The sequence below is a fragment of the Vicugna pacos genome, chromosome 26 (assembly GCF_048564905.1).
Source record: "Vicugna pacos chromosome 26, VicPac4, whole genome shotgun sequence".
In the NCBI taxonomy this organism is placed as follows: domain Eukaryota; kingdom Metazoa; phylum Chordata; class Mammalia; order Artiodactyla; family Camelidae; genus Vicugna; species Vicugna pacos.
In genome coordinates, this window is record NC_133012.1 from 28,229,889 (window position 1) to 28,253,249 (window position 23,361).

A 23,361-nucleotide genomic window follows, 5' to 3' on the forward strand; every position below is an offset into this window, starting at 1 on the left:
CCCGTGTCTTCCCCGTGGCCAGATGTTCAGTCCAGAACACCTGGGAGTCTCTCCTGCAGACCCATCTTCCACTTGTCTTTCTGTTCATTTATTTGCTCATTTACGTCAACTACCTACAGTCAACAGCTCCGGTCCTTAAGCTTCTAGACTTACCGATGTATTTAAGGACTTCTTACTGCTTTTAAACCTCAACTATAAAACATTCACTTTAAAAGTTGTCCCATGGCTCTGGGCTCACACCTAAATTTTTAAGGCAGTGCTGTTGTGCAGGGTCGTGTTCGCAGATGTTTGAGCTCACGTGTTCAGGGTCACGCTTCCGTCACTTTCCCTGAAAACATCTCTCCCACCGAAGGTGAGCTGTACTTGAGTGAGGAGGTGAATTTGTTTTTTCCTTTGGTGGTAATATGACATTCAAGCCGGACACTTTTGAATGTCCCTCGCTCTGATGGTTACCACCTTCCCACTGGGCTCCCCAGGGAGCTGTCTTCAGAGGCAGCACTAGCAGATGGGAATCCAGGTCATTGTTTTAAATAGCAGTTACGTGAAATTCAGCCACCAAACTGTCGAGTTTGGGCACACATCTGTATTAGAGTGCTTGGCTTAAGCGCAAAGACAAAGTAAACCCTCTTTATTCCACTTCCCTCTAGAACAGCCTTTTCAACATGGGAAAATCTTGCCGTGAAGAGCAGAGACCCCAGGCCCCTGTTCTCACGGTCCCCAGAAAACAGGCTACGGGCTGTGTCTTGCTTGGAGGAGGTGGGGGTGGAGCATCTCACAGAGACGCCTGTGGCTTCTCGTTCAAAAGCTCCTGCTGGTCTCCTGACAATGTGGGGGATCTGGTCAGCCCGAACACTGCCGAGTTCAACTGAAGAATTTATATTATTATTGTAATTGCACAGGGCAGGGCCATGCAGCAGGGTGACCAGAGCTAGGGGATATCTTCGCAGAAAGCTGGCTTCTGAATGACGTCTGGCCCATTTATTAAGCACCTACTGTGTTCCAAGTGCTGCGCTGCACACTGTCAATCCAGAAATGGGAAAATACTTCACCCCTTAAGTGGGTGGCTCTCCAGAGCATCAGAGAGTCCGCTGATTGGGCAGAAGGTCCCCATGGCTGCTGAGAATTTACTCCTGGACACACAGTGCATTCTGCCCGATCGAAAACTGAATACATTCAAAATAGCAAGCTTTTAATTATCAAGACTTTTTTGTTTCTGTACCTCATTTTCCTCCAACTTATGCCCAAAAAGAGAAGAAAGAAGAAATTAAATGTCTGTCCTTCGTGAATGTCCATGGTGTTCAGGTGCCACGTTCTCAGGTACCCGTGACTTAGCACAGCTGTCCTGGGATGTGTTCTGAAGTCCTCAGTGTCGATTTTGACTTTCTTACTTTCCTCCCTTCTTTTGTAAAAATGGGAATGGGCTTTTATTTTAATAGGCTTTATTTTTTAGAGCAGTTTTAGATTCATAGCAAAATTGAGTTGAAGGTACAGGGACGTCCGCAACCACCTGCCCCTAGCCGTGTGCAGCCTGCCCCGCCGGCCCAGCCCCGCCGGCCCCACCGGACACCACGTTTGTTACAACCGATGAGCCCACACGGACGCCTGCCCTCGCCCAGAGTCCATGGTTTATGTCAGGTTCACTCTTGGCGTCGTCCACCCCACGGGTTTGGACACGTGTAGAGTGACGCACATTTCCTATTATGATGTCACACAGAGCCGTTTCTCTGTGCTCCGCCTGTTCATCCCCCTCCCCCCAGCCCCGGCCCCCCTGACCTGTCACTGTCTCCATGGTCTTGCCTCTTCCAGAAGGTCCTAGAGTTGGAGTCACAGTGAGCAGCCTTCTCAGATGGGCTTCTTTCACGGAATTATATGCATTTAAGGTTCTTTCATGCCTTTGGCTTAATACCTCGTTTTTTCAATTACTGAGTAATATTCCATTGTTTGGATGTTTATCTACCCATTCACCTACTGAAGGACATCTTGGTAGCTTCTAAGTTTTGGCAATTACAAATAAAACTGGGTGGGGTTTTGCGTGGACATAAGCTTTTCATTCCTCTGGTTAAATGCCAACGAGCGTGATTTCTGGATTGTGCAGAGTGCGTTTAATTTTGAAAGAAAGCACCAAACTGTCTTCCAACGTGGCTGCACGTTTCTGCTCTCCCACCAGCAGTGACGAGAGTCCCTGCTGCTCCACGTCCTGCCGGCGTGTGGTGTTGCCAGTGTTCTGAATATTGGCCGTTCTAGTAGGCGTGCAGTGGTGTCTCCCTACTGCTTTAATTTGCATCTCCCTTATGACACATGACGTGGAGCATCTTCTCATGTGCTTATTTGCCATTGGCGGTCCTCTTTGCTGAGGTGCCAGTTAAGGTCTTCAGCCCACTTCGTAGCTTCTTGGTGAGCGTAAGGGTCTGTTTTGTGTTGTGGGCAACAAGCCTTCATCGGTCATGCACTTTGCCGGTTTTTTCTCTTAATCTGAGATTTGTCTTCTCGTTCTCTTCACATTGCCTTTGGAAGGGCAGACCTTTAAAATCTGTACTTAATTTTTAAAGCTGCTACTTCAGAAATACCTGGTGAAGTGGGGGAGATGTTTGCCATGTGCCGTCCTCCAGGTGCCGAGTGGGTTGGAAATCACCGTCACCTCCCGGGCGCCTCTGCTCGTGTTTCCTGTTATTTTCTGTTGCTTTGTTTTGCATCATTTTTCAATGAAGAGATGCAATCAGGTGCACAGAATTCACATGCATGTTACTCAACCAGGAAAAACGTGCTTTCAAAGAGGTCGGGCTCATAAGGATGGTGAACATCCAAAAAAATGGCATAAAACTCAAAAAGTTCAAGTTATCAAAAATGGCTGCTCTGTGAGCGAAACATGCAGGAGGTCCTCCTGTGAGCCCCAGGTGGCCGCCTCCCGTCTAACGTGCCCCCGAGTAGCTGCACCGACGTCTCAGGACGGGCAGCTCGCAGCGGCGCCCTGCTGTGCACGGCTGCTTCTCCCGGTACGGCTCTCAGGGGTCACCCCTGGGGGAGTCAGTGGGGTGTGGAATCCTGGGGAGGGTCCCCGAAAACCAAGTCCTGCAGTGTCTGGTCAGTTAATGATGCGAAAGAGAAGCTCCTCCCCAAACTTTGGAACAGAGCTCCCAGTAACTCTGCACTAAGCGAGGCTGACTCCATAGGTTTCTGCGCCCCACCGCCCGGAGCCCCCTCTCCCCCAGATGCAGCCCCTCCCAGGAAGATGCCCCGGCCACGCGTGCAGCATCAGCGGTGAACCGGGATGCCCCCTCCAGCACACGCCGCGGCCCCGACCCACCGTCCTGACAGGAGCAGGAAAACAGATAGATGGCTTTTTGTTAGCAGTGGCATCTTTGTGCAATAATACCTTTCTGGAATAAATAGGTTGTATGGCCTCAGGTTTCATAAGATGAAAACGAATGCCTTCACATTTATTTTAAGAATCAGATTATGCCTACCGTTCTGGAAGCCCATGTTTCTATGGAAGAGCTTCTCTGAGGCTTTGTCTCCTAAATTCCGGAATATTTGTCCACTGGAACTTAAAAGCTCGGTCCGTTCAAGGAGGAAGAATGAGGTGTATTGAGTCTGACAGTTTCAGGATGATTCACTTAATGTTTTCTTCCCTCATGCAATTTTTGTGTTGCCTGCAAATATCAGGAGGTTTTAATTTTTCTTTCTTATCTGCAGTTTGTAGGCTTGGCAGCTTAAATTCAGAGATACTATATATATGTGTGCTTTGCGATTACATACATGAGCATTAAGGAAGTTAAGAAAATGTGGGGTGAGGTTATAGTTACAGAGGAATAAAAAAAGAGACAAAAAATTCACTAAAGGACCCCGATGTATATAAGGATTGCATTTATGAGCTTAGTGTATATATATATATATATGCACGTATTATCAGAATTTAAAATGAAAAGAAGTGTACAAACAACTGCATTTCCATGGCTTTATTTAACATGACCCGTGTTTGGGTCCACGGATGAGCCCCAGCCAGAGGCATCCGGCACTGAGCGAGGGGCCCTAGGACATGAAGGGGGACACGTGCTGCGACCAGGCAGAGCGTCAAGGCTGGCACCTCCTGAGGCTGCCTCAGTTCCCGGACGAAGAGCGCCTTGCTCGGTGTAGAGCGGGGTCTGCCCTTCAGGTCTTCCAGGGCACAGGGCTAGGCACAAGGCGGTACTGAGAGTCTCCAGAACTTACTCATCTTGTAGAGCTGAATCCAGGGTCTTGTAGTAAAGGCACAGCTTCACTGGAGAACATCAGTTTTCTTCTATGAACAAAGAAATGCTACCCTCCTTGTAAGTGTCTGCACGTTCAAAATAAACCAGAGCACGTGAAGCGCTCAGCAAAGCACCTGGCACACAGTAGGTGCTCCGTCTCCCTCGGCCCCTCCCCAGCTCTGAAATGCACCTGCTCTCAGGAGAGTCAGGCAGTCAGCCCATGATAATGAGTTAGAATGTGTCTTCTTTATCACACCTGAATGTCTCATTACTGGTAAAATCAATTTCTTTGTTTCTATCAGTTATTGACAAAAGATGAAACATAACTTTCATATATTTGAAAGTCATAATAAATTGTTTTTGTTTTTTTCCCTCTGCAACCAGTAATCCTATATTTAAAATTTTGATTCATCCAATTGGTAAACAAGCTGAAAATGTTTATCCTGTGCAATACACTGAATGTGGCAGGGCCATTTCACCTTTGATTGTCCTCCACGGACAGGTTTGTTCAACTCAAAAGAACTTGAGTCTTGGGTTGTTTCAGATGCATAGACTATGGTTCTGCAGCATTGAAAGGGGTCCTCTGGTCCTCGGGCCAGAGCAGAGGCCGAGGGCACAGATAGGGTGAGGGTTTGCCTTCGGCCACGGGGCCCCGTGGCCCCGTGGCCCCGTGGCCCCCGCCTGGGAATCTATCGCACTTCCCCCTTCTGAGCCCGAAGTGTCTGGCGGGAGCGCAGCCCGCGGCGGCTGGCCCATTCTGTGGCTGGCGGGGCAAAGCGTGAGACAGTCAGGGCCTCTCTCTTTCCCTCTGCACCTGCAGAAGCACATGGCTCATTCCCTGCCAGACGCCAGCGGGTGTTCAGGCTAATAGAGCATCATTCAGATGAACCAGAGCACGTCGTCCTCACGGTCGCTGTGGGGCCGTTTCCACAGGGAAAGAGCTTAAATCAGAGGCGCCTTAATTTACTTTGCTGTTAAGTGCTGATGGAAGGGTTGTCATTCTCCTGTGCTTTAGACGTGTCACAGAGGTTACTTCAGGCACGTGTGGAAGCATTAAGGCATGTATTTTGGGGGGAGGGTAATTAATCACTGTTTCCCAGACTTTCCTAAAATATTGCACTCACATACAGCTATTTCAGACCCAGCCATTTCTATTTTAATATTTTTTAACTGAAAAGCGTCACTAGGAGAACTATTTTAGACTTTACATTCCAGAAGCCTATTATCAAGAAATAGTTAAAAGCTATCAGTCTCATGCCGTTAAAATTGCTGTCATAGCCAGCATGCTGCTTGACATCTTTTGAAGCGTGATGACCCAACGTGGGGACTCGTCGAGGGCGCAGAGCTTCGTGACAAGCCTTGGCAGTGATGCGGACCTCTCACAAACCTTCTACAACGGCGAGGAGGGCTGGCCTTCGCGGCCCCTCTGTTTTGTCCATAGACTATGGCTGCATCTAAACCACGTGTGATGTGTTTCCTTGGCAGTGGTGAACTGCTCGGATCCAGGCTTTGTGGAAAATGCGGTGCGCCAGGAGCAGCAGCGTTTCCCCGAGAGCTTTGAGTACGGCATGAGCGTCATGTACCACTGCAAGAGGGGCTTCTACTTGCTGGGATCTTCCGTCCTGACCTGCACGGCCAGCGGCCTCTGGGATCGCTCCCTCCCCAAGTGTCTGGGTAAGTGAGGGCGGCCCTGCGTCCTTGTGCCCAGAGCCCTGCAGGAGCAGCACCCACAGAGCATGTGGGGTTTTTTAAGTATTCAGAAAGGTATGAGTTTTACTTCTTTACCCCCCCAAATCATATTAGTTATTATGCTATCTTTATAGATTGGCCAGAAACCACAAAATCAACTCAGACTCGCTCCGGGGGAGCAAAGAGGCAGGGGTACTGGCCCCAGAGAGAAGTGGCCTCAGCCCGTGGGGCACATGTGGCCCCCCTGTCTTTGTGTCTGCCTGTCCCTGCTTGTCCCCGGCCTCACCCAGCAGGCAGGCTGATTCTCTCAGTTCAGACATGGCGCCAGAGGCCGGCGGGCCAGGCCTCCCTCAGCACCCTGAGTCCCGCAGCACCCTGAGTCCCGCAGCACCGCGCCTCTGTCTGCACCCAGGCCCGGAAATCCTGTCGAAAGGCTAGAATAGGGGTCCCCGTCTGCTGAGCCAGCCCTGGTGGGAAGGCTGGGCCACCCTGCCGGGCCTGAGCTGGGTCTCATAGGACTTCTGGTACAATCAGGTGTGAACAGGATTTAAAAACATTTTTTTAATTTGTTTATTTACTTTTTATTGAAAGATTCTTTAAATTCTTCTTGAATTAGTGGTTTTGTGCTAGTTGTTCGGATCGTATCTTGACTGTGGCTTCCTCCCAAGCCCTGCGGTCACACACGAGGATGAGTGTTGCCCCGCAGCATGGGGGGCTCCTCTGGGCCCTCAAAACCGCAGCCCCCGTGGTGCTTCCCTCAGAACGTTGTTAACCATGCATTTTTGACCATGTAGGTTGACAGGGACACCTTTTCCTACCCAAATAGCTATGGTATTACTTTCTTTCACTTGAAAAAAAAATTTATTGTCCTTTAACTCAGAGAGAATCATCTTGTTGAAACATAGTCTGAAAATCCAGGGAAGGAGGTCACTCTCCTTGGCCTTTTAAATATCAGCCAGAAACAATGCTTCAAATCAAAATCCTGGCTTTTTAGTATTCACTGTGTGTGCGTAGAGAGAATGGGAAGTGACAATTATATTATAAATTGAATTTACTGAAAAAAATGTAGAATCCACTTTACGTCTCACAATTACAGTGTTTTCAGCACATTTTCAGAATGGACTGGAGCTGGAGACTTTTCTCCTGCAAGTCAATGTCCCTCAAAACCCCTTCCAGCCCACCTGGAAACCTGTCTGAGATCCCAGCTATAACAACACAATTATGTCCATGGAGAGAGAGCGGTGACTTTCAAAGACAAATGTACAGCCAATCTGTAAAATGGCAAAAGCACGCACGCATGTGTTACAATTCTCATCACATTTTATGTTTTCTGGTTTCCTGTGCCTTCACACACGGGAATTTTTCAGAGAAATTAGTTTTGTTTTGTTTTGTCTTCTCCCCAGAGATTTCCCTTACCTCCTCCCGGGCGTCTGTGAGACCTCCGTTAGTTTCTGTGATGATGCCAGCGTGCCCTGGATCTCTGGGAACTAGGTTTTCACTGATCTCATTTTCCGAGGTGGCGAGTTCCCGCCACTGGGTGTCGTTAACTGTCGAAATTACCGCGACTTGGGGAACACAGGTCCTCGGAGGAGCGTTTTGTTGTTTCGTGCTCTGCAACAGCTGAACCTCCCCCCTGTTTTTGCTGTAACATTCTTCCACTGCCTTTTTTCTCTCTCTTTTATGTCACCTGGAACTGATTACTTACCAGCCATTTCTCTGATTTAGCTCAGATTAGCTTCTTTTTAGGGCTCTCTAGATAAACTCTTGCTCTCCGGTGGATGGATGTCAGTGTAAGACAGTGTCGGTCTAAGGGCTGATGTGACTCCGGGGACGGGCAATGCTTTCAACCTGTTTAATCTGCCTCTCTGCTTGGTAACACTTGGGGGTTGCCAACGACCAAATGCGGTTACTCTTGGATGTTCAATCAGCAGCCTTTGAGTAATTTGTTGGTAGCCTCAGCCCAGCTAGCTGTCTGCACATGGTATCAAGTCTGTCCGTGGTTAACCCTCATTGTGGCCTTCATAGAGGAAGGGAGGAATTTTCACTCTCCTATGATAATCTGGATTCCAGAATTTTCCTTTCTGAGGGATTATTATGGATAGATTATAGGCCTGATTTGGTGTAAGTTGAGAGAAATGAATGGAGTAGCTGCGGACACAATTAATCAGCAATGTGTTAGTATTTCCGCTATTTTTACTTAAACAGTTTAGAGTGCCACCTATCAGAAGAAAATTGGTTAGAATGGTCTTTCCAGACATGTGACCTGGAAGAGCAAGCAGGCTCGACAGAGTTTTGTCCCCAAGCAAAGCTCGTGATGGTCACACTAACTGAAGAAATAACAGAAGTAGTTCAGAAGGATCTGCGTCTATTTCTAACGTTTTGTGCAACACTGCCTGTTTAGGGTGCAGTTAAGGGCAGATGGAAGGAAATTAGGAAGAGCGACTTTCTTTCTGAAAATCTAAATGTAAATTTCTACCTTCAGGAAAAAAAACTACCTTAAGTTAATGACAGCCCCTGTCTGTTGGTGACACACTCAGGGTCAGAGTGGAAGGAGGGTGGGCTGGAAACTGGCGTTTCTTACGTGCAGGGAGCTGCAGGCCGTGCCAGTGGGCCTAGTAGGTGATGAGTTACGAGTGCCTATGTGGCACACACTGCTGAGTAGCTTAAACAGAAATGGAGCACTCACTTATTTCACTACACTTTTTGTTCAAGCCATCTCCTGTGGACACCCGGGGGTTCCTGCCAACGCCATCCTGACCGGGATGCTGTTCACGTTCGGGGCCGTGGTTCACTACTCCTGCCAGGGGGGCCGGGGCCTCGTGGGCAACAGCAGCAGGACGTGCCAGGAAGACAGTCACTGGAGCGGAGCCCCACCCCACTGCACAGGTGGGCGCCGCCCTCAGGGCGTCACTGACAGCCCGCGGTCCAGGTCTCCCAGGCTGTCACTCTTCCACTCCCAGCCGAAAATGCCATCGCGTATGTGATCCTCACCGTCGTCTTCATTGTTGTCGTGACCTTAAACACCTGTCACTGCACACCTACTCCTGGGGGAGTCCCTGGAGTTCCCGGATCGCCCTGAGTCAGAAACTACCTCTTTGAAAAAAAAATCACCTTAATTCTCCCATGCATGTCTCATGATAAATAAATAGAACTCAGAAAGTCGGCAAGTCAACAGAACTGGGAGGAATCAAGCCTCTCCTTTTTGACTTTTGTTTACGCCCCCGATACACCTTCACGCCGCCTCCTGGTCCCTGTCCTCACCGCCACGGCCAGCCGGCAGTCCTGCATTCACCGTCCCCAGTGTTTCACTTCTTCTGCAGAATATCAGCTACTGTCATAACCGTATTCTCATCAGCTATTTTGATTTCAGTCACAGAGAAACAATTCCTTAGAGTCTTCCACTTTTGTGCAGTTACAAAGCACATCTTTCTCACAAGATTTCCAGGATGCTCTGGAACTGTGACCCGTGTTGAGTATACATATACAGAAAGTTCCGTTCTCTTTAAACCTAGCCGCCCTGTTTTGAACAGGTCTAACATGGTGTCCTGCCATGTGTGCTTGCATCCCACAGGGAACAATCCTGGATTTTGTGGCGATCCAGGTACCCCGGCACATGGGTCTCGGCTCGGAGATGAATTTAAGACCAAGAGCCTGCTCCGCTTCTCCTGTGAGGTGGGCTACCAGCTGCGGGGGTCTGCGGAGCGGACGTGTTTGCCCAACGGGTCCTGGTCGGGGCTGCAGCCCGTGTGCGAAGGTGAGTGCATTCAAGCCGGGAAGTCGGCCTGCGCAGCAGGAGCCACGCCGTTCCTCCTAAGGCGGCCAGTCCCGTCCCACAGACACCCTGCAGGCTTACACCGTCTGTACCGTTAACCTCTTCACCCCCAGGTATTTGGGAGATTCGTCCAAAAGCAGGACAGGTGTGTGGAGAAACCCTGACTGTGGCACAGCAGGCCTCGCCTTGGGGAAGTCCTGGTCTGAGGGGGTCTCTGGGCCCCCGATGATCGTCTCTGTGGGATTTTGTGTGTTCGGGGGCTGCGGGTGGTGAACGGCTGAGACAGGGGAGCTGTGGCTGCGGCAGCTCCAGATCCACAGCTGTCCCCGCCCCATGGGCGGCCTGGCCTGGAGCCCCGTGTCCCAGAAGAACCCGGAGTTGTCCCCCTTCTAGCATTTTGGAGGGAGTGTGCTGTCATATTTAAGAGGCATAACAGGAAACGGTGGGAAACCCCAGGGATAACGGTCAACGTCACAGGTACTTTATAGACACTGGTCACGTACTGGTCGTGCCCTGCCCTAAGCAAAGGTTGCTGAGATGCCGGCAGTGTGTTCAGAGTCCAGAAATAAATGAGTTAGAATCCAGACAGAGAAGACTTTGAAGTTTGCATGCACACTTCTCACCTTCTTAAGTTTTGTGTCTAAAATGATTACATAAGTTAATTAAATTTATGGATAAAACACTTTCTATATAATTTGATTAGCTGGAATAAACTCACACGATATCAACATCAGAAATACAGATCAAGTTTACTCCATCTTCATTTTCTCTAGCCTGCTATGTCGTCTCGGCTTGGACCCGCCTTTCACTGTGTTGTGTGTGTTCTGTAGATCAGTGGGAGATGGTATGTACGTAGGTGACTGGACTGTGTTTTACCGAAGCTAACTGTGTCATGTGTGATCCACAGAATATAAACTTACATATATGCATGAGACAGTTCTGTGTGTGCGTGTGTGTGTCTACGTGCGTGTGCGTGTGTGGTGTCTCATTCAGAGTCAGGTTATCTCGGGGCATCTATCTGTGATAATCCAAGATAATTTTCGACTCCAGATCGCCTCTGGACAATCAAGTTAGTGTAAATCTTAATGTTAGGCCCTAAATACAGGGAACTATATTCAGTACCTTGTAATACTCTATAATGAAAAACAGTATGTACAACTGAATCACCATGCTGTTCACCAGACACTAACACAACATTGTAAGTCAACTCTACGTCAACGTAAACACAAAGTTTGGGCCCTGGAGAAGCTGCCTTAAACCCCACGTCTCTGCGTGGCTGTGGGAACGCGCCGCCTGCAGCTGTGAGCTGCGGGTTAGCCTGTGTTGGCTGAAGCACGCGACTACAGACGAGTAGACTTGTCCCCTCTCGGACACAGTTTTCTCAGTTCCCTCCCTCTTGCAGAAATTTGAATATTAAATTCTCTTTCTCACCAAAACCAGGGTGTTTTCTGTCCTGTAACGTAGAGCCTCAGAGTCTGCACGACTTCTGTGATCTGCAGTCAGAGTCCTTTTCCCTCTGTTGCATCTGTGAATTGCTGATCCAGGAGTATTTGAACATCATGAAGATTAAGTAAGGTTTCCACTTTAGTTCATAACAGCAAATGGCAGTGGCTCGCCCTCCCACTGAGCATGACCATGAAACGACAAAATACACAAGGCAAGTGTGTCAGTTGTCAGACAACAGACGGGGCATGAGGGAAGACAGACAGACGAGCTGAGCGCCATCGTCCGTCTGCCGTCCTGTACGTTTTTCTTGCTGTGACGCTGGGAAGGGAGCCCAGGTGGTGTGGTGACTTGGTGAGGTGCTGAAGGAGAGATTGTTCTAGGCTACCGAAATGGAATCACAGAAAGGGGACTCCAAGGAAGGGGAGCTGGTAAAGGAGAGCCCCAGAATCCTGTATGGCCCTCACGGGATGACTCAGCTGAGAGCTGGGCCGACAAGCCCGGGTGGGGCTCAGGGACGCGCAGACCCTCGCCAGGAGCAGACCTGTGAGACTAGAAGTCGTTCCGCACTGAGGCACGCCGGAGATGTGGCCGGTCAGAGCTCTCACCGTGCACTTGGGGCATCTCATGGGGGCCTAGAAAGCCCACGCATTATGAGCGGGTCGCACTCCTACAACGCGGGAACACACTAGAAGCAAGAGCAAAAACACGTCAGGACGAAGACTAAATAGATCTAACAAAGAGTGAAACTGAGGACAGGACCCGCAAGACCTACCATGAATTTAACAGCCCATCAGAACGAAACCCAACATCTTTTACAGGACTGACACTCCATGCAATATTTCATTCATGGTGTCCAGTCTACAGCAAAAAACTAGTACACAGCTCAGAACAGTATTATCCGTACTCCAGCCAAGCAACCCACCAACCACAAGACAGACAGTGGACGTAGAATCTGATCCTCAGATGGCCCAAGTGTTGAAAATAATACACAAGGATTTAAATCAGCTGCTAAGATAGGTTCAAGGCTTTAAGTAAGTTAAATCATAAACAAGGAATCTCAACAGAGAAATGAAAATAATAAAGGAGAATCAAATGGAAACTCTGAAATGGACAGACACATTATCTGATAAAAAGTTTTCTGGGTGAGCGTAGCAGATTAAAAATGCCAGAAGGGTCGGCTAACTTAAAGATAGTTCAATGGAAATTATCCAGTCTGAAAAACATAAAAAAATCCTAGAACAATAGTTTCCTATGAGATGATACCAAGCAGTTTAATGTACTTGTAATCGGAGTTCTAGAAGGAAAAGGAGAGAGAGAATGGGGCAGAAGATCAATGGAAAAACTTGGTTACAAGTTAACCGAACTTGGTGGGGAACTGTGGCTCCCAAAGTCTCAACAGACCTCACTTAGATACACCCAAATTCTGTCAAGGTTGGCCATTCATTGGGATTGTCCTTCCACAGCGGGTGTACCTCAAGCATTTTGGTTTTGCAAATTTAAAGGGTGAAAAAATTAAACAGTTGAGTGTGAGTAAAGTCTTCCATGGAAATTCACATTATGGCGTCTATTCCAGCAAAACACACACAAATTCACTTATTTAATTAGAGTTTAATTGGATTTCATTTCATAATGCACTTAACTCAGACTGTGCAAAGTGCCTTGTAAATGGACTTTGGTTTATCAAAAGTTAGAAATGCAAAGGGTTCCTATAAAATCCTTATAAACTTGTCCCTTAAAATCTGTATCCAGAAAGAAGTTAAGTCACTAAACTGTTTCAATACTAAAAGCATTTCTCAGATACACAAAGCCCCACAAAGTTGGCAGTTTCCAGACTGCATGGTACAGAAATCATGGGAAGGTGAATAAGTAATAGTAGCTGTTGCACCGACTCAAACAACAAATGATGGATAGAAGTGCACAGCCAACCTACTCCCCTCCCCGGACACACACACTTAAAACGCAGCTCTTTGGAGAATCTGTAGCTTTCAGTGTTTTCTCACTTGTTGTCATAGGGCCATGTCTTCAGGGCACATTATCATCTACAGAAAATGGGGTTATCAGCGACTTTCATTCCCACAAAGGTCAGCTGTGGCCAAATATATTCAAGTCCCCTAGCCGAGGTCACCTGCCTCCTGATGAATTCTCCTTCTCTGAATCTATTAAAAGTATTAGACCCTGATGGATATTTCAATAAATTATGAAAAGGGGGAGTTCATGAATCACAAAAGAAAAATCTTTTAAAATTAAATTCTTAAACAGCAAAGCACTTACATTTCTCATACATTTTCATGACTTTAAGTCATGTTTTTCGTTAGCATCTAGACCTTTAGTTACAGACTCACTGACTTGACTTTGCAAATGGATGTATGTTATGAAGTCACTTCAATGTTACTACATCACTGGGGTCGGTTGCATTAGGCAACTTTAACCCTCTTCCCCATGAGACAAGGATAAAGCCTGCCTTTCATGCAGGTGATGGGCATGTGATTGAAGTGATATTAACGAAAACAGCAAGACCACCATGAATACAGCAGACGGATTGCTCGGCATCTTGGACCTGGCATGTGTACCCCTCCAGCTGGGAGCCCGTATCTTTACTGTACCCATTTTACAGTCTGGACGTGACATGTTGAGGACATGACTCCATCATGCACGTTCAATTAACTTGTTTAAGCAAAGATTCAAACCTACAACTGCCTAACTCAGCTCAACAGCAGCCTTCCGGGTGCAGCACGCTAAGTGAACAGCACTGATAGCTGTGAACAGTAAAGTGTATTGGGAATAAGTATAATGCTATTCTATTACAAATCAAGGAAAAGAAAATTATCTTTTGCCAAAAGGAGTCACGTTAACCAAATGTACTTTAAAAAAAGAGATGTATTTAAAAAGAAATTTTAACTTGTAATTTTTAAAAACTCTTGTTTTCCTTCTAGTGACTCTGAATTTAATCTCGTTTGCTTTGTGGTGGTCCTCTGATGTCTCACAGCAGAAGGATGGTGACATAGAAACATATGGGGGTGCTGTTTGCTAGTCTCCATTTTCATCGGCATGACCATTGGTGAAAGTGTCCCCATCAGGAAAAAAAATTAACCATGAATTCGATTTTATAGGGTGCAGTATTTGAGGGAACTTTATAAACATTAGGATGTCATTGTTATGACAGGCTTTTACTGACTGACAATATATGTGTCTATAAACTAAGTTGAATGTGTTTCAACAGTTACCTGCTTTATTTTAGCATTGGTCCTTCCCAGGTCACTTCTAAGGATGGCTCCATAGATTTCCATAGCAGACATGGTCAGAATAAACTATAATGGCATGGCCATCTTTTGCTAGTTTGCTAGATTATGAATTGGATCAATAAAAGTACTTCTACATCAGGTTTGCATCCATACCTCTACAAAATCACCATGTGAACTAAATGATGAATCAGTGGTTGTTGAGTGGATGAGTAATTGTCTTGAATAGGACAACAGCTTGGGTTTTTTGCCATGTGAAATTGTAATTTATGTCACAGCCATAAAAGAATTTCTGAGCTTTAGAGAATGTTAGGTATCATCTGCTTCAGGATTGGTAACTACATCTCAGCTCAAATGCCAGCCAAGAAACTACTGAGTGAGCTGTGTTAGAAGGGTTTGTAAGCGCAAACCCAGGCTCATCAGGGAAGAGGGGTACAATTGATCAGTTATGTCTGGCATGGAAAAGAGATGTAATTGATTAGTTATGTCTGACGGGCACAGGTATAGAAGCAGCAGCATACGTGCTTTATGTTTGTCAAACAAGCTCTAGACCAACCTGAGGGTCTGTGCATGTTTAACAAAATAAGACAGGGAATTCCCTAAGCTTCCATTACAGTGGCTTTTATTTTGGAATCTGTTTTCTTCCATTTTTTAAAAATTTTTATTGAAGTGCATTTGATTTACAATGTTAGTTTTCAAGTGTACAGCACAGTGATCAGTTATACATATACATACATATATACATCTTCTTTTCAGATTCTTTTCCACTCTATGTTATTACAAGAAATTGAATATAGTTCCCTGTGCTGTACAGTAGGCTCTTGTTTATCTATTTGTTTTCTTCCATGTTTTTAAGGAGAGTATGTCTTTGTTCTCAAAGCTAGATTTAAAAGTGGAACAATTGAACAGGCAAGAGTATGTTCAGATATTCTCAGAAACGGACTCATGATATATTCTTGTTATTAAAATTCACATTCTTTTACGTCTGCTGTTGTACATTATTGTGTACGGAGGAAAAATCATCATCTTTATGGTTAATAGTAGGTTCAGTCAAAGAAAGCAAAAAACCTTTTATGGATTAAAATCATCACCTTGATACACACCCAGCGGCCACTGAGTTTCCTTGTTTGCTGACTAAGGAACCCACAGGACAGACACTCAGAACTAGACTTGTTCCACTGGCATCAGTAGCTGCGGCCTTCATGCCTGTATGTGGTGTGACACTCACCCAGAGAGACAGAAAGTCCAGCCATTCCAAAGCCAGGGAATACAGCTGCCCCAGACTCGGGAACACTGAGGAGACCCTGTTCCCAAGGAGTGAAAGTGTAGTCATTCATATTCCTCAGGCATCCCTCATTTTTTCAAATAAATTATCCTGGACAGATAAATATGACCTGATTTGTCCAGATTTTTTTTTAAATGCAGCTATAGGATGAAGGGAGACTCTTGTGAGTTGCTCATATCATATAGATCCTTTAGAAGATCATAATAATTTTATTTATTGTGTTATAAACATGTTAAATCCCAAAGGACCAAGGTTTTGGATTTTCAGTACTTTAACTCACCTTTTAATCTGTTTGGAAGAAATGCATTTTGGAAAAGAGAGTACGAAAATATAACTTCCACATTTGTAACTCATTAGTGAAAGAACAGAGTGAGTCATAAAGTAAAATATACAGGAAACATCTCCCATAGTTACAGGTCCAGCCTCTTACAGTGTTGCACTGCTGCTGCTGGGTTTGTGGTGTGGCCACGGTCTCTGCCTGGGGGTCACGGCTGTGTGTCCCCGCAGCTGTGTCCTGTGGGAACCCTGGCACCCCCGCCAATGGCATGATCGTCAGCAGCGACGGCGTCCTGTTCTCCAGCTCGGTGGTCTACGCCTGCTGGGAGGGCTACAGGACCTCGGGGCTGACCACGCGGCACTGCACCGCCAATGGGACCTGGACCGGCTCAGCTCCCGACTGCACAAGTGAGTGACGGGCCCTCGCGGTCAGGCAAGGACATCACCCCGGCAGCTGCTTGATTGAGAAAAGTTAATTGATTTTTAAAGTGGCATTGATTTTTTTTTACTCCATAGAGGAAAAAGGATTCTGTCTTATCATACATATGTTTGATATTGTCGTGACCATTTATTAGGCACTTTTAGATTTTTCTTTACTTTTTCTTACTTGCATGGGTGAAGCTACTTTGCGTGGCCGGTTGGGTTGGGTGTTATAAAACTGAGCTCAAAACAGTTAAGATTTGTTCCCTCTGTATAGCACTCAGAAGGCAGGGGACGAGGCCTGGCGCTGGGCTCTCTGGTCTCAGCCGGCGTCTCTGTCCTGGACCTCGGGGTGTGAGCACACGCCACGCTCGTTCAGGGCTGGACCGGGAAGTCAGCTGCCGTGCCTGCGCCACCGCTAAAGGGGTGGAAACAAGCGACTCCCAGCATGCAGCCTCCTGAAAGCTGGCCAGGAAGACTGTGAGACAGAGGCCGGTGTCGCTGTAATAATTCACTGCTTCAGCACTCTTGAATAGCAGCTGAGGGAGAATGACTTGAATGGAAACGAGTCGTTTTGCGACAGATACTGCCGTGTCTCTAACTCTCCCTTGTTCTCCGCTCGTTAGTTATAAGCTGTGGAGACCCGGGCACCCTGGCGAACGGCATCCAGTTTGGGACAGATTTCACCTTTAACAAGACTGTGAGCTACCAGTGTAACCCCGGCTACCTCATGGAGCCCCTCACGTCACCCACTATCCGCTGTACCAAAGACAGCACATGGAACCACAGCAAACCCATCTGCAAAGGTTTGTGTGCTGGCTGTCGGGGGTTTCACCTGCGTGTGTGGAAGTCTTCCCTGGATGCTGTTTTGTTTCACCTGCAGGCATCCGTGTGGCCCTGCTGCATGCTAGCACGTCCTGTGAACTCACTCACGAATTCTAAATCACTTCCTTTTCTGAATATTTCAATCTCAGTTTTACAGATCGGGGGCTGACCCAGAAAGAGTTTTAGTAAATGGCTCAGGATCAGAGATCAGGACGTGGAGACGTCAGGGTTTCACAGTCTTGCCCTCCCTGGGGTCTGGGCTGTGCTTCGCTCTTGGGGTAAATACGTTACTCCTGGCAGCATCGAGTCTTCTGGCCCACATGACAGGGCGGGGCGGGGGGGCTGTTACTGCGGGACTTGGGAGTCAGGTTAGAGAGAGAAGCTGACCATAGACGGGGCCGTGGCAGAGACCATTGGCGCCGCGGTGTCTGGGGGCTTCTGATCTGACCCTGACAACACAGGCAGTGGAGATGGCGCGGAAAGTTTTACGTCTTGTACACAGGACTTTCCCGGGAGAGCCAAGCAGCTGCAGCCATCCCGTGGCCTGGGGGAGGCTGGGGGCCGGGCTGTGACAGCTGTACCAGGGCCGGGATTTGCAGGGTTAGGACTTCTCCACCTGCACCAGGGAGAGTGTGTGGGCTCTGACCCGCTGGGCCGGGGGGAGGGAAGTGGAGGGGCTGGGATGCTGGCAGGGATGGACACAGAGAAGTGGTGGCTTCCTCTCTGTCAGACGAGGGGTGGACAGGAGACGGGGGGCCTCAGTGAGGATGGGTGTCCTCAGGGGTTTCTGAGGGACAGGTGGTCTCTGGAGACAGAGCTGGTTGTGAGGCTTGGGTGAGACGTTGGTGCCCCCCGCCTGGTGGCCTGGGCAGGTCCTGGACCATCCTGGCTTCCCCATGGGAGCACGAGGGTCGCACTGTCTCCTTCTCACCACCCCCCAGCTGCAGCTGTGAGCACTGTGCTGTGACGTGGCAGGTGCAGAATGCAAGTCCAGTGAGACTTGCGGCTTCGTGTTGGGAGTGTTCCAGTCACGGGAGCACTTGATGACACTTGTCAACAAAGTGTCCTGTCTCTGGGGCTTCGTGTTCTGTAGACCTTTGTCCCCCTTTTCAGTATTCACTGCATGAATAATAAATTATCCCACGGCCAAGCAGGCCCTTCTGAAGAGACCGCGCTCCCCTCCTGAACCTTCCTCCTCCGGCACCCTCGTTCCCCCTCTGCTGAAGCACGTTCCCAGCCGGGGGCCCGTCACGTGACAACCCCCGACAGCCATGCTCCCCGCACCTGCACACATGGGCTCTCTGGAAATGCTTGTTGAGTGAATGGACAGATGGATGGAAGGTTTCCCACTAGTGGGTGTGCACGTGTGGTGCTGGGAGTCTGAACGCCTTTCTCCCACGAGAAGGGCTGAGCACGAGAAAACGCAGGTGGGGAGACATGGTGAGTCTCCTCTCCTGTGTCTGCTGCTGCCTAAACTGTCCTTGGCAAACTCTCCCAGTGTGGAAAATCCAAGGTGCTCTTAGACCGCCAGGGAAGATTTGGGGACAGTGCATCTCAGATTAACAGCCACAGTGGGGAGGTGGGTATTTGGGGCCACACCAACTGGCAAGTCATTCCTGAGAACCGCATTCTGACTCCCAGCCCAAGACTGTTCTAAAACACGGCCAAGTGGTATCTTAACAGAATCTTCTTCAAGCAGACAAGCCCTGGTTTTTAATCCTTCAGCAAGTGAATAAACAGATTATGTCTTTTGGAAAGTATATGCTGTCTTTATACAAAGGAACAGATACAGCTAGCAGGAGAAATTCTTGTCCTCTGAGCACAGAAATTCAAGTTTGCACTCATTCCCTATGACCACGCTCTGAGCGGATTTGTCTGTGGTAACTGTCATGAAAAGACAGGAATTGAGTAACTGTCTTCTTCCCTTGGTCTGTACACACTGGGGCAGCCGAGTTCAGTCGGCGTCTTTTACAGCGTGGTATGCCTGGACTCTGCTCAGGTTTTATGTACTTGATCTGAATTAATGAAGAAATACTGGAGAAAGGTTTTACTATTTTGATTCTCTGTCTTCCTCAATAATTCTTCCATAAAGATGGCATTTGTAATGCAGGTAAAATTAAAATGCGAGTCATTAGAGCATCGCGGTGGCGGGGGACACCCCCGAATGTTTAACCCGTGTGTTCTCTGCAAACAGCTGTCCTGTGCGGCCCGCCCCCTCCAGTGCCCAACGGGCGGGTGGAAGGGGCGGACTTCCGCTGGGGGGCCAGCGTGGCCTACAGCTGCGCCGCCGGCTACCAGCTCTCCCACTCGGCCATCCTCTCCTGCGAGGGCCGCGGGCTGTGGAAAGGAGAGGTTCCCCAGTGCCTGCGTGAGTCCCCCGAGAACGGGTCCCCCGGGACGTCTGCTGGGACACCAGCACGCACACCCTCGGTGACCGTGGGAGGGGGGCCGCGCTGCCCTGGGCGGGGTCTGCCCTGTTAACCACTTAGGGTTGAACAGGAGCTAAGCAAGTTTAGGAGGGTAACCTAACCCAGGGACATGTGGAGGGACTGACCTCCGGCTGTTCCCCGCAGCTGTGTTCTGCGGAGACCCGGGCACCCCCGCCGAGGGGCGGCTGAGCGGCAGAAGCTTCACCTACAAATCCGACGTCTTCTTCCAGTGCAGGGCCCCCTTCATTCTGGTGGGGTCCTCACGGAGGACCTGCCAGGCTGACGGCACGTGGAGCGGAGTGCAGCCCACCTGCATCGGTAACGGCACAGGGCAGCTGGGACGGGCCCTCCGGGCTGGAACTGGGTGGTTTGTGGGTGCACAGGCCGCGGTCCCGAGGATCGTGCTTCCGGGGAGTCAGCTGCCCTGATGGGTGGCGTCTTTCAAATCCTGGAAACTGAGTTTGGAGTTCACATTAGGAGTGTGTTAAAGACAGCCCCTGGACTGTGTCCTCTACCCCTGCATCTCCACCTCCATCCTTCTCAGCTGGCGACAGCCTTCTTGAGAGGAAGGGCTACTCGCTAAGGCCAGCGTGGAAAGACGTGCTGCCCTCGCTTCGCTGTGTCCCCTCCCTGGTCTCGTCCCCATGAGACCACCCGTGCTCTGAGGGACAGAGCTCCAGGGACACACGCTCTGCTGACCGCAGAGCAGGGAGATGAAATGTGCACCTCGGGACCCTCGCTGTGCCCTGCACCCTCACCTTCAGGTTACACCTCTGTCTCCGAGGGTTCATGTGTAAATTACAGTTGTCAGAAGTCCCACCGCTTATCTGGGGGGGCAGACACCAGAACCCTGACTCTCCATCCAGAGCGACTCTCCCGCCCCCAGGCCTGCGCACCCAGCTGCTCCCCCAGCTTCCTGAGCACACGGGTGCGTCCTCTGAACACATGGACTCAACAGTTCATGATCTGTATTCTTGGTTGTTTTCAAAGAAGTCAGGTGATACTTAAAAATACAAGGTTAGAAATTTCATTGAAGCACTGCTCTTTCTAATTAAAGTAACATGGCTGCCATTTGATTTAAACTATTCTTTTTTTGTTGCTATTTATGGAAAATTAAAAAACAGTTTTCTCCCCCTTGATAGGCTGGTTTCTCTTGAAAACAGAATTTTCTTAGGTTGTCTGTTTTGTCTCCGCACGAGCGGCTGGACACCAATAAAGCTGCCGTGCACCCTGATCGCTGAAGTGCTCCGTGTTTTGGGGAAATATCCCTGTTGGTCTACTGTCCACTTCAGTTTTGAAGCATTAAGTATATTCCTCACTTTGAAATCTTGAAGAAAATTAATTCAAGAAATTTAAAATAATGCAGTAGATGACCAGAGGAGATGGTGATTAATTAAATCTTTAAAAAATAGAAGATCGTAACAGATAATGATTCAAAATACTCTGTTATTAACCAACCAGTACGATATGTCAGTAGAGAAAAATTAAACCAGGAATGGAAAAGAATGTGCTTATTCTGATACAGAAAGTAATACACAGAGCAATTTAGAGTCTGAAAAGCACCGAAGATTAGTATCTAAAGACGACGTCTGAAAAAAAGATGCAAACAGCAGTTTACTTAATTTCTACCTTTTGTGTAAGACATCTCGCACGTTTGTCAAAACAGCATTTTATGAACTTTGTGAGACCTTTTATCAGAAACGTTAGCACTTCTGTAATAACCGTATGGGGCTGTTGGTTTTTTCAATTGTGACCTTCAGATCCTGCCCACAACACCTGCCCAGACCCTGGCACGCCGCACTTCGGGATACAGAACAGCTCAAGAGGCTATGAGGTACTCCGTTTTCACTTCAGCATGTTTCTCCTACGTTGAAACGGAACTGATACTTGAACACGTGTGTCTTTTATGTACCATGTCTGACTCGTGTCATGTCTGCCCAAATAAAACTCACCCGGAGGGGATTTCTGCACGTTATTCCAACTGTCATAACGGAGGTGACGATACGTATCTTAACCCGCACGGCATTCGTCGCCATGTTAGTTTCTGTTGGAAAGTGTCTCTTGCTGTCTGCTGCCCTGACACGGCAAATCTCAAACCAGGGGACTTGCTGCTAGGGAGCTGTGCATAAACAGGCCCCATCTTGTGACCTGATACAATGGGAGAGGATATTAAATTCTGGGGCCAAAAACAGAAGGAGAGACTGCGGGCAAGCCCCTCGGGCGAGGATGACTTCGTTCCTTTGTGCTCTCCCTTCTCCATCTGGTCGCTTCCACTTCCGTGAATGCAGTATCACTTGACTTATTAAATAAAAAGTATATTAACACTTTTATTCTTATGAATATTGGAGAAATCCCTACAAATGAAAAGCAAGCTTGGAATCAAATGTTATAACCCTCTTAAGTAATCAGTCACTGCAGGGCTCTCTGACCAGATGGCTATGCAAGCCCAAGGTAGATAAGAACATTACTTTCCAGTTAGAAACCCTGTCAATTTAGAATAGAAGCCTTGTTTCCTCAACCACTTTTTCTCCTGAAACCTAAACTGTCCTAGTTCGTTCGGCCCTGGCCCACACCCCTTACTTCCCGATGGCAGCTGTGGCTGAGGGCTCGCGCGGTGTGCCGGGCACCTGTGTGGGGCACCTGGCCCGCCCTTCAGTGAGCCGTCACTCTAGGTGACGTGAGCCAGAAGGAAAGAAGAATACCATATGATTATCACTTACGCGTGGATAAAAAGGACGCTATGCACTCATCTACAAAACAGAAGCCGACTCTCAGACGTAGTGAACAATCTTACAGTTACCAAGGAAAAGGGGTGGGAAGGGACAAATTTGGGAGTTTGAGATTTGCATATGCTAGCCATTATATATAAAAATAGATTTTAAAAGTTTCTTTTGTACAGCACAGGGAACTATGTTCTATATCTTATAATAGCCTTTAATGAAAAAAATATGAAAATGAACATATGTATGTATATGCATGACTGGGACATTGTGCTGTACACTGGAGATTGAAAAAAAATGCAACAACAGCAAAAAATAAAAATTGCATCTTCACTAAAAAAAAAGAGAAAAAAAAAGAAAAAAGAAAAGAAAAAAAAAAGTCCATGTTGATTCAAACAGCGCTAGGGCCCAAGGTGCGGTCTCGGGTGGACTCAGCCGGGCCGCGCTGTCCAGCACGCCAGCCCCTGGGAGCCCGCACCCCGCCCCTGAAGCTGCTGTGGTTTCCCCAGGTCGGAAGCACGGTGTTTTTCCGGTGCAGGAAAGGCTACCACGTTCAAGGCTCCACCACCCGCACTTGCCTGGCGAACCTCACGTGGAGCGGCCTGCAGACCGAGTGCATCCGTAAGTGAGACTCCCACCCAGCTCAGCAGGGTGTCTGCTCCTAGGGAAATGGCCAGGAACTGTCCTGCTTCTGTTTGCTGGGCGATTTTAATTCCCTAAACTTGCGTTTGTCCCTAAAGCTGGGTTTCCTGGAGCCAGCAGCATGCACACCGCCCAGGCTGGCTGGAAAGTGAATTCTTGAGCCCAGGTTCCCCAGACCTGCCGAATTGGAGACTCTGGGGCTGCAGGGGGCGGGGGGGGGGTGCGGCCAGGAAGGGGAGGGACCCAGCCTGCAGCTTCCAGGCCCTCAGGGGCTACTGAGGCATGAGAGTCTGAGAGCCGGCCCTAAACCAGGGCTAACGGCATAGCTGACACTCGGAGAGAGAAGCTAGAGTGCGCGCTGTCCCGCTCTCGTCTGCTCACCGCCGGTT

The 23,361-nt window shown here is 48.4% G+C and overlaps 1 protein-coding gene across 15 annotated transcripts in view; it reads left to right on the plus strand.

The window, feature by feature from the left end:
• Nucleotides 1-23,361, plus strand: part of CSMD1 (CUB and Sushi multiple domains 1) — a 1,700,362-nt gene that overhangs the window by 1,660,844 nt on the left and 16,157 nt on the right. For 14 of the 15 annotated variants that reach the window (XM_072950557.1, XM_072950544.1, XM_072950543.1 and 11 more), the window contains 9 exons: nucleotides 5,715-5,903; nucleotides 8,631-8,804; nucleotides 9,490-9,672; nucleotides 16,168-16,344; nucleotides 16,983-17,162; nucleotides 19,376-19,549; nucleotides 19,755-19,928; nucleotides 21,371-21,444; nucleotides 22,840-22,951. In XM_072950557.1, the coding sequence (XP_072806658.1) occupies nucleotides 5,715-5,903; nucleotides 8,631-8,804; nucleotides 9,490-9,672; nucleotides 16,168-16,344; nucleotides 16,983-17,162; nucleotides 19,376-19,549; nucleotides 19,755-19,928; nucleotides 21,371-21,444; nucleotides 22,840-22,951 (1,437 nt within the window). The remainder of the gene's footprint in view (nucleotides 1-5,714; nucleotides 5,904-8,630; nucleotides 8,805-9,489; nucleotides 9,673-16,167; nucleotides 16,345-16,982; nucleotides 17,163-19,375; nucleotides 19,550-19,754; nucleotides 19,929-21,370; nucleotides 21,445-22,839; nucleotides 22,952-23,361) is intronic. The other variant, XM_072950551.1, reaches the window with a different exon arrangement.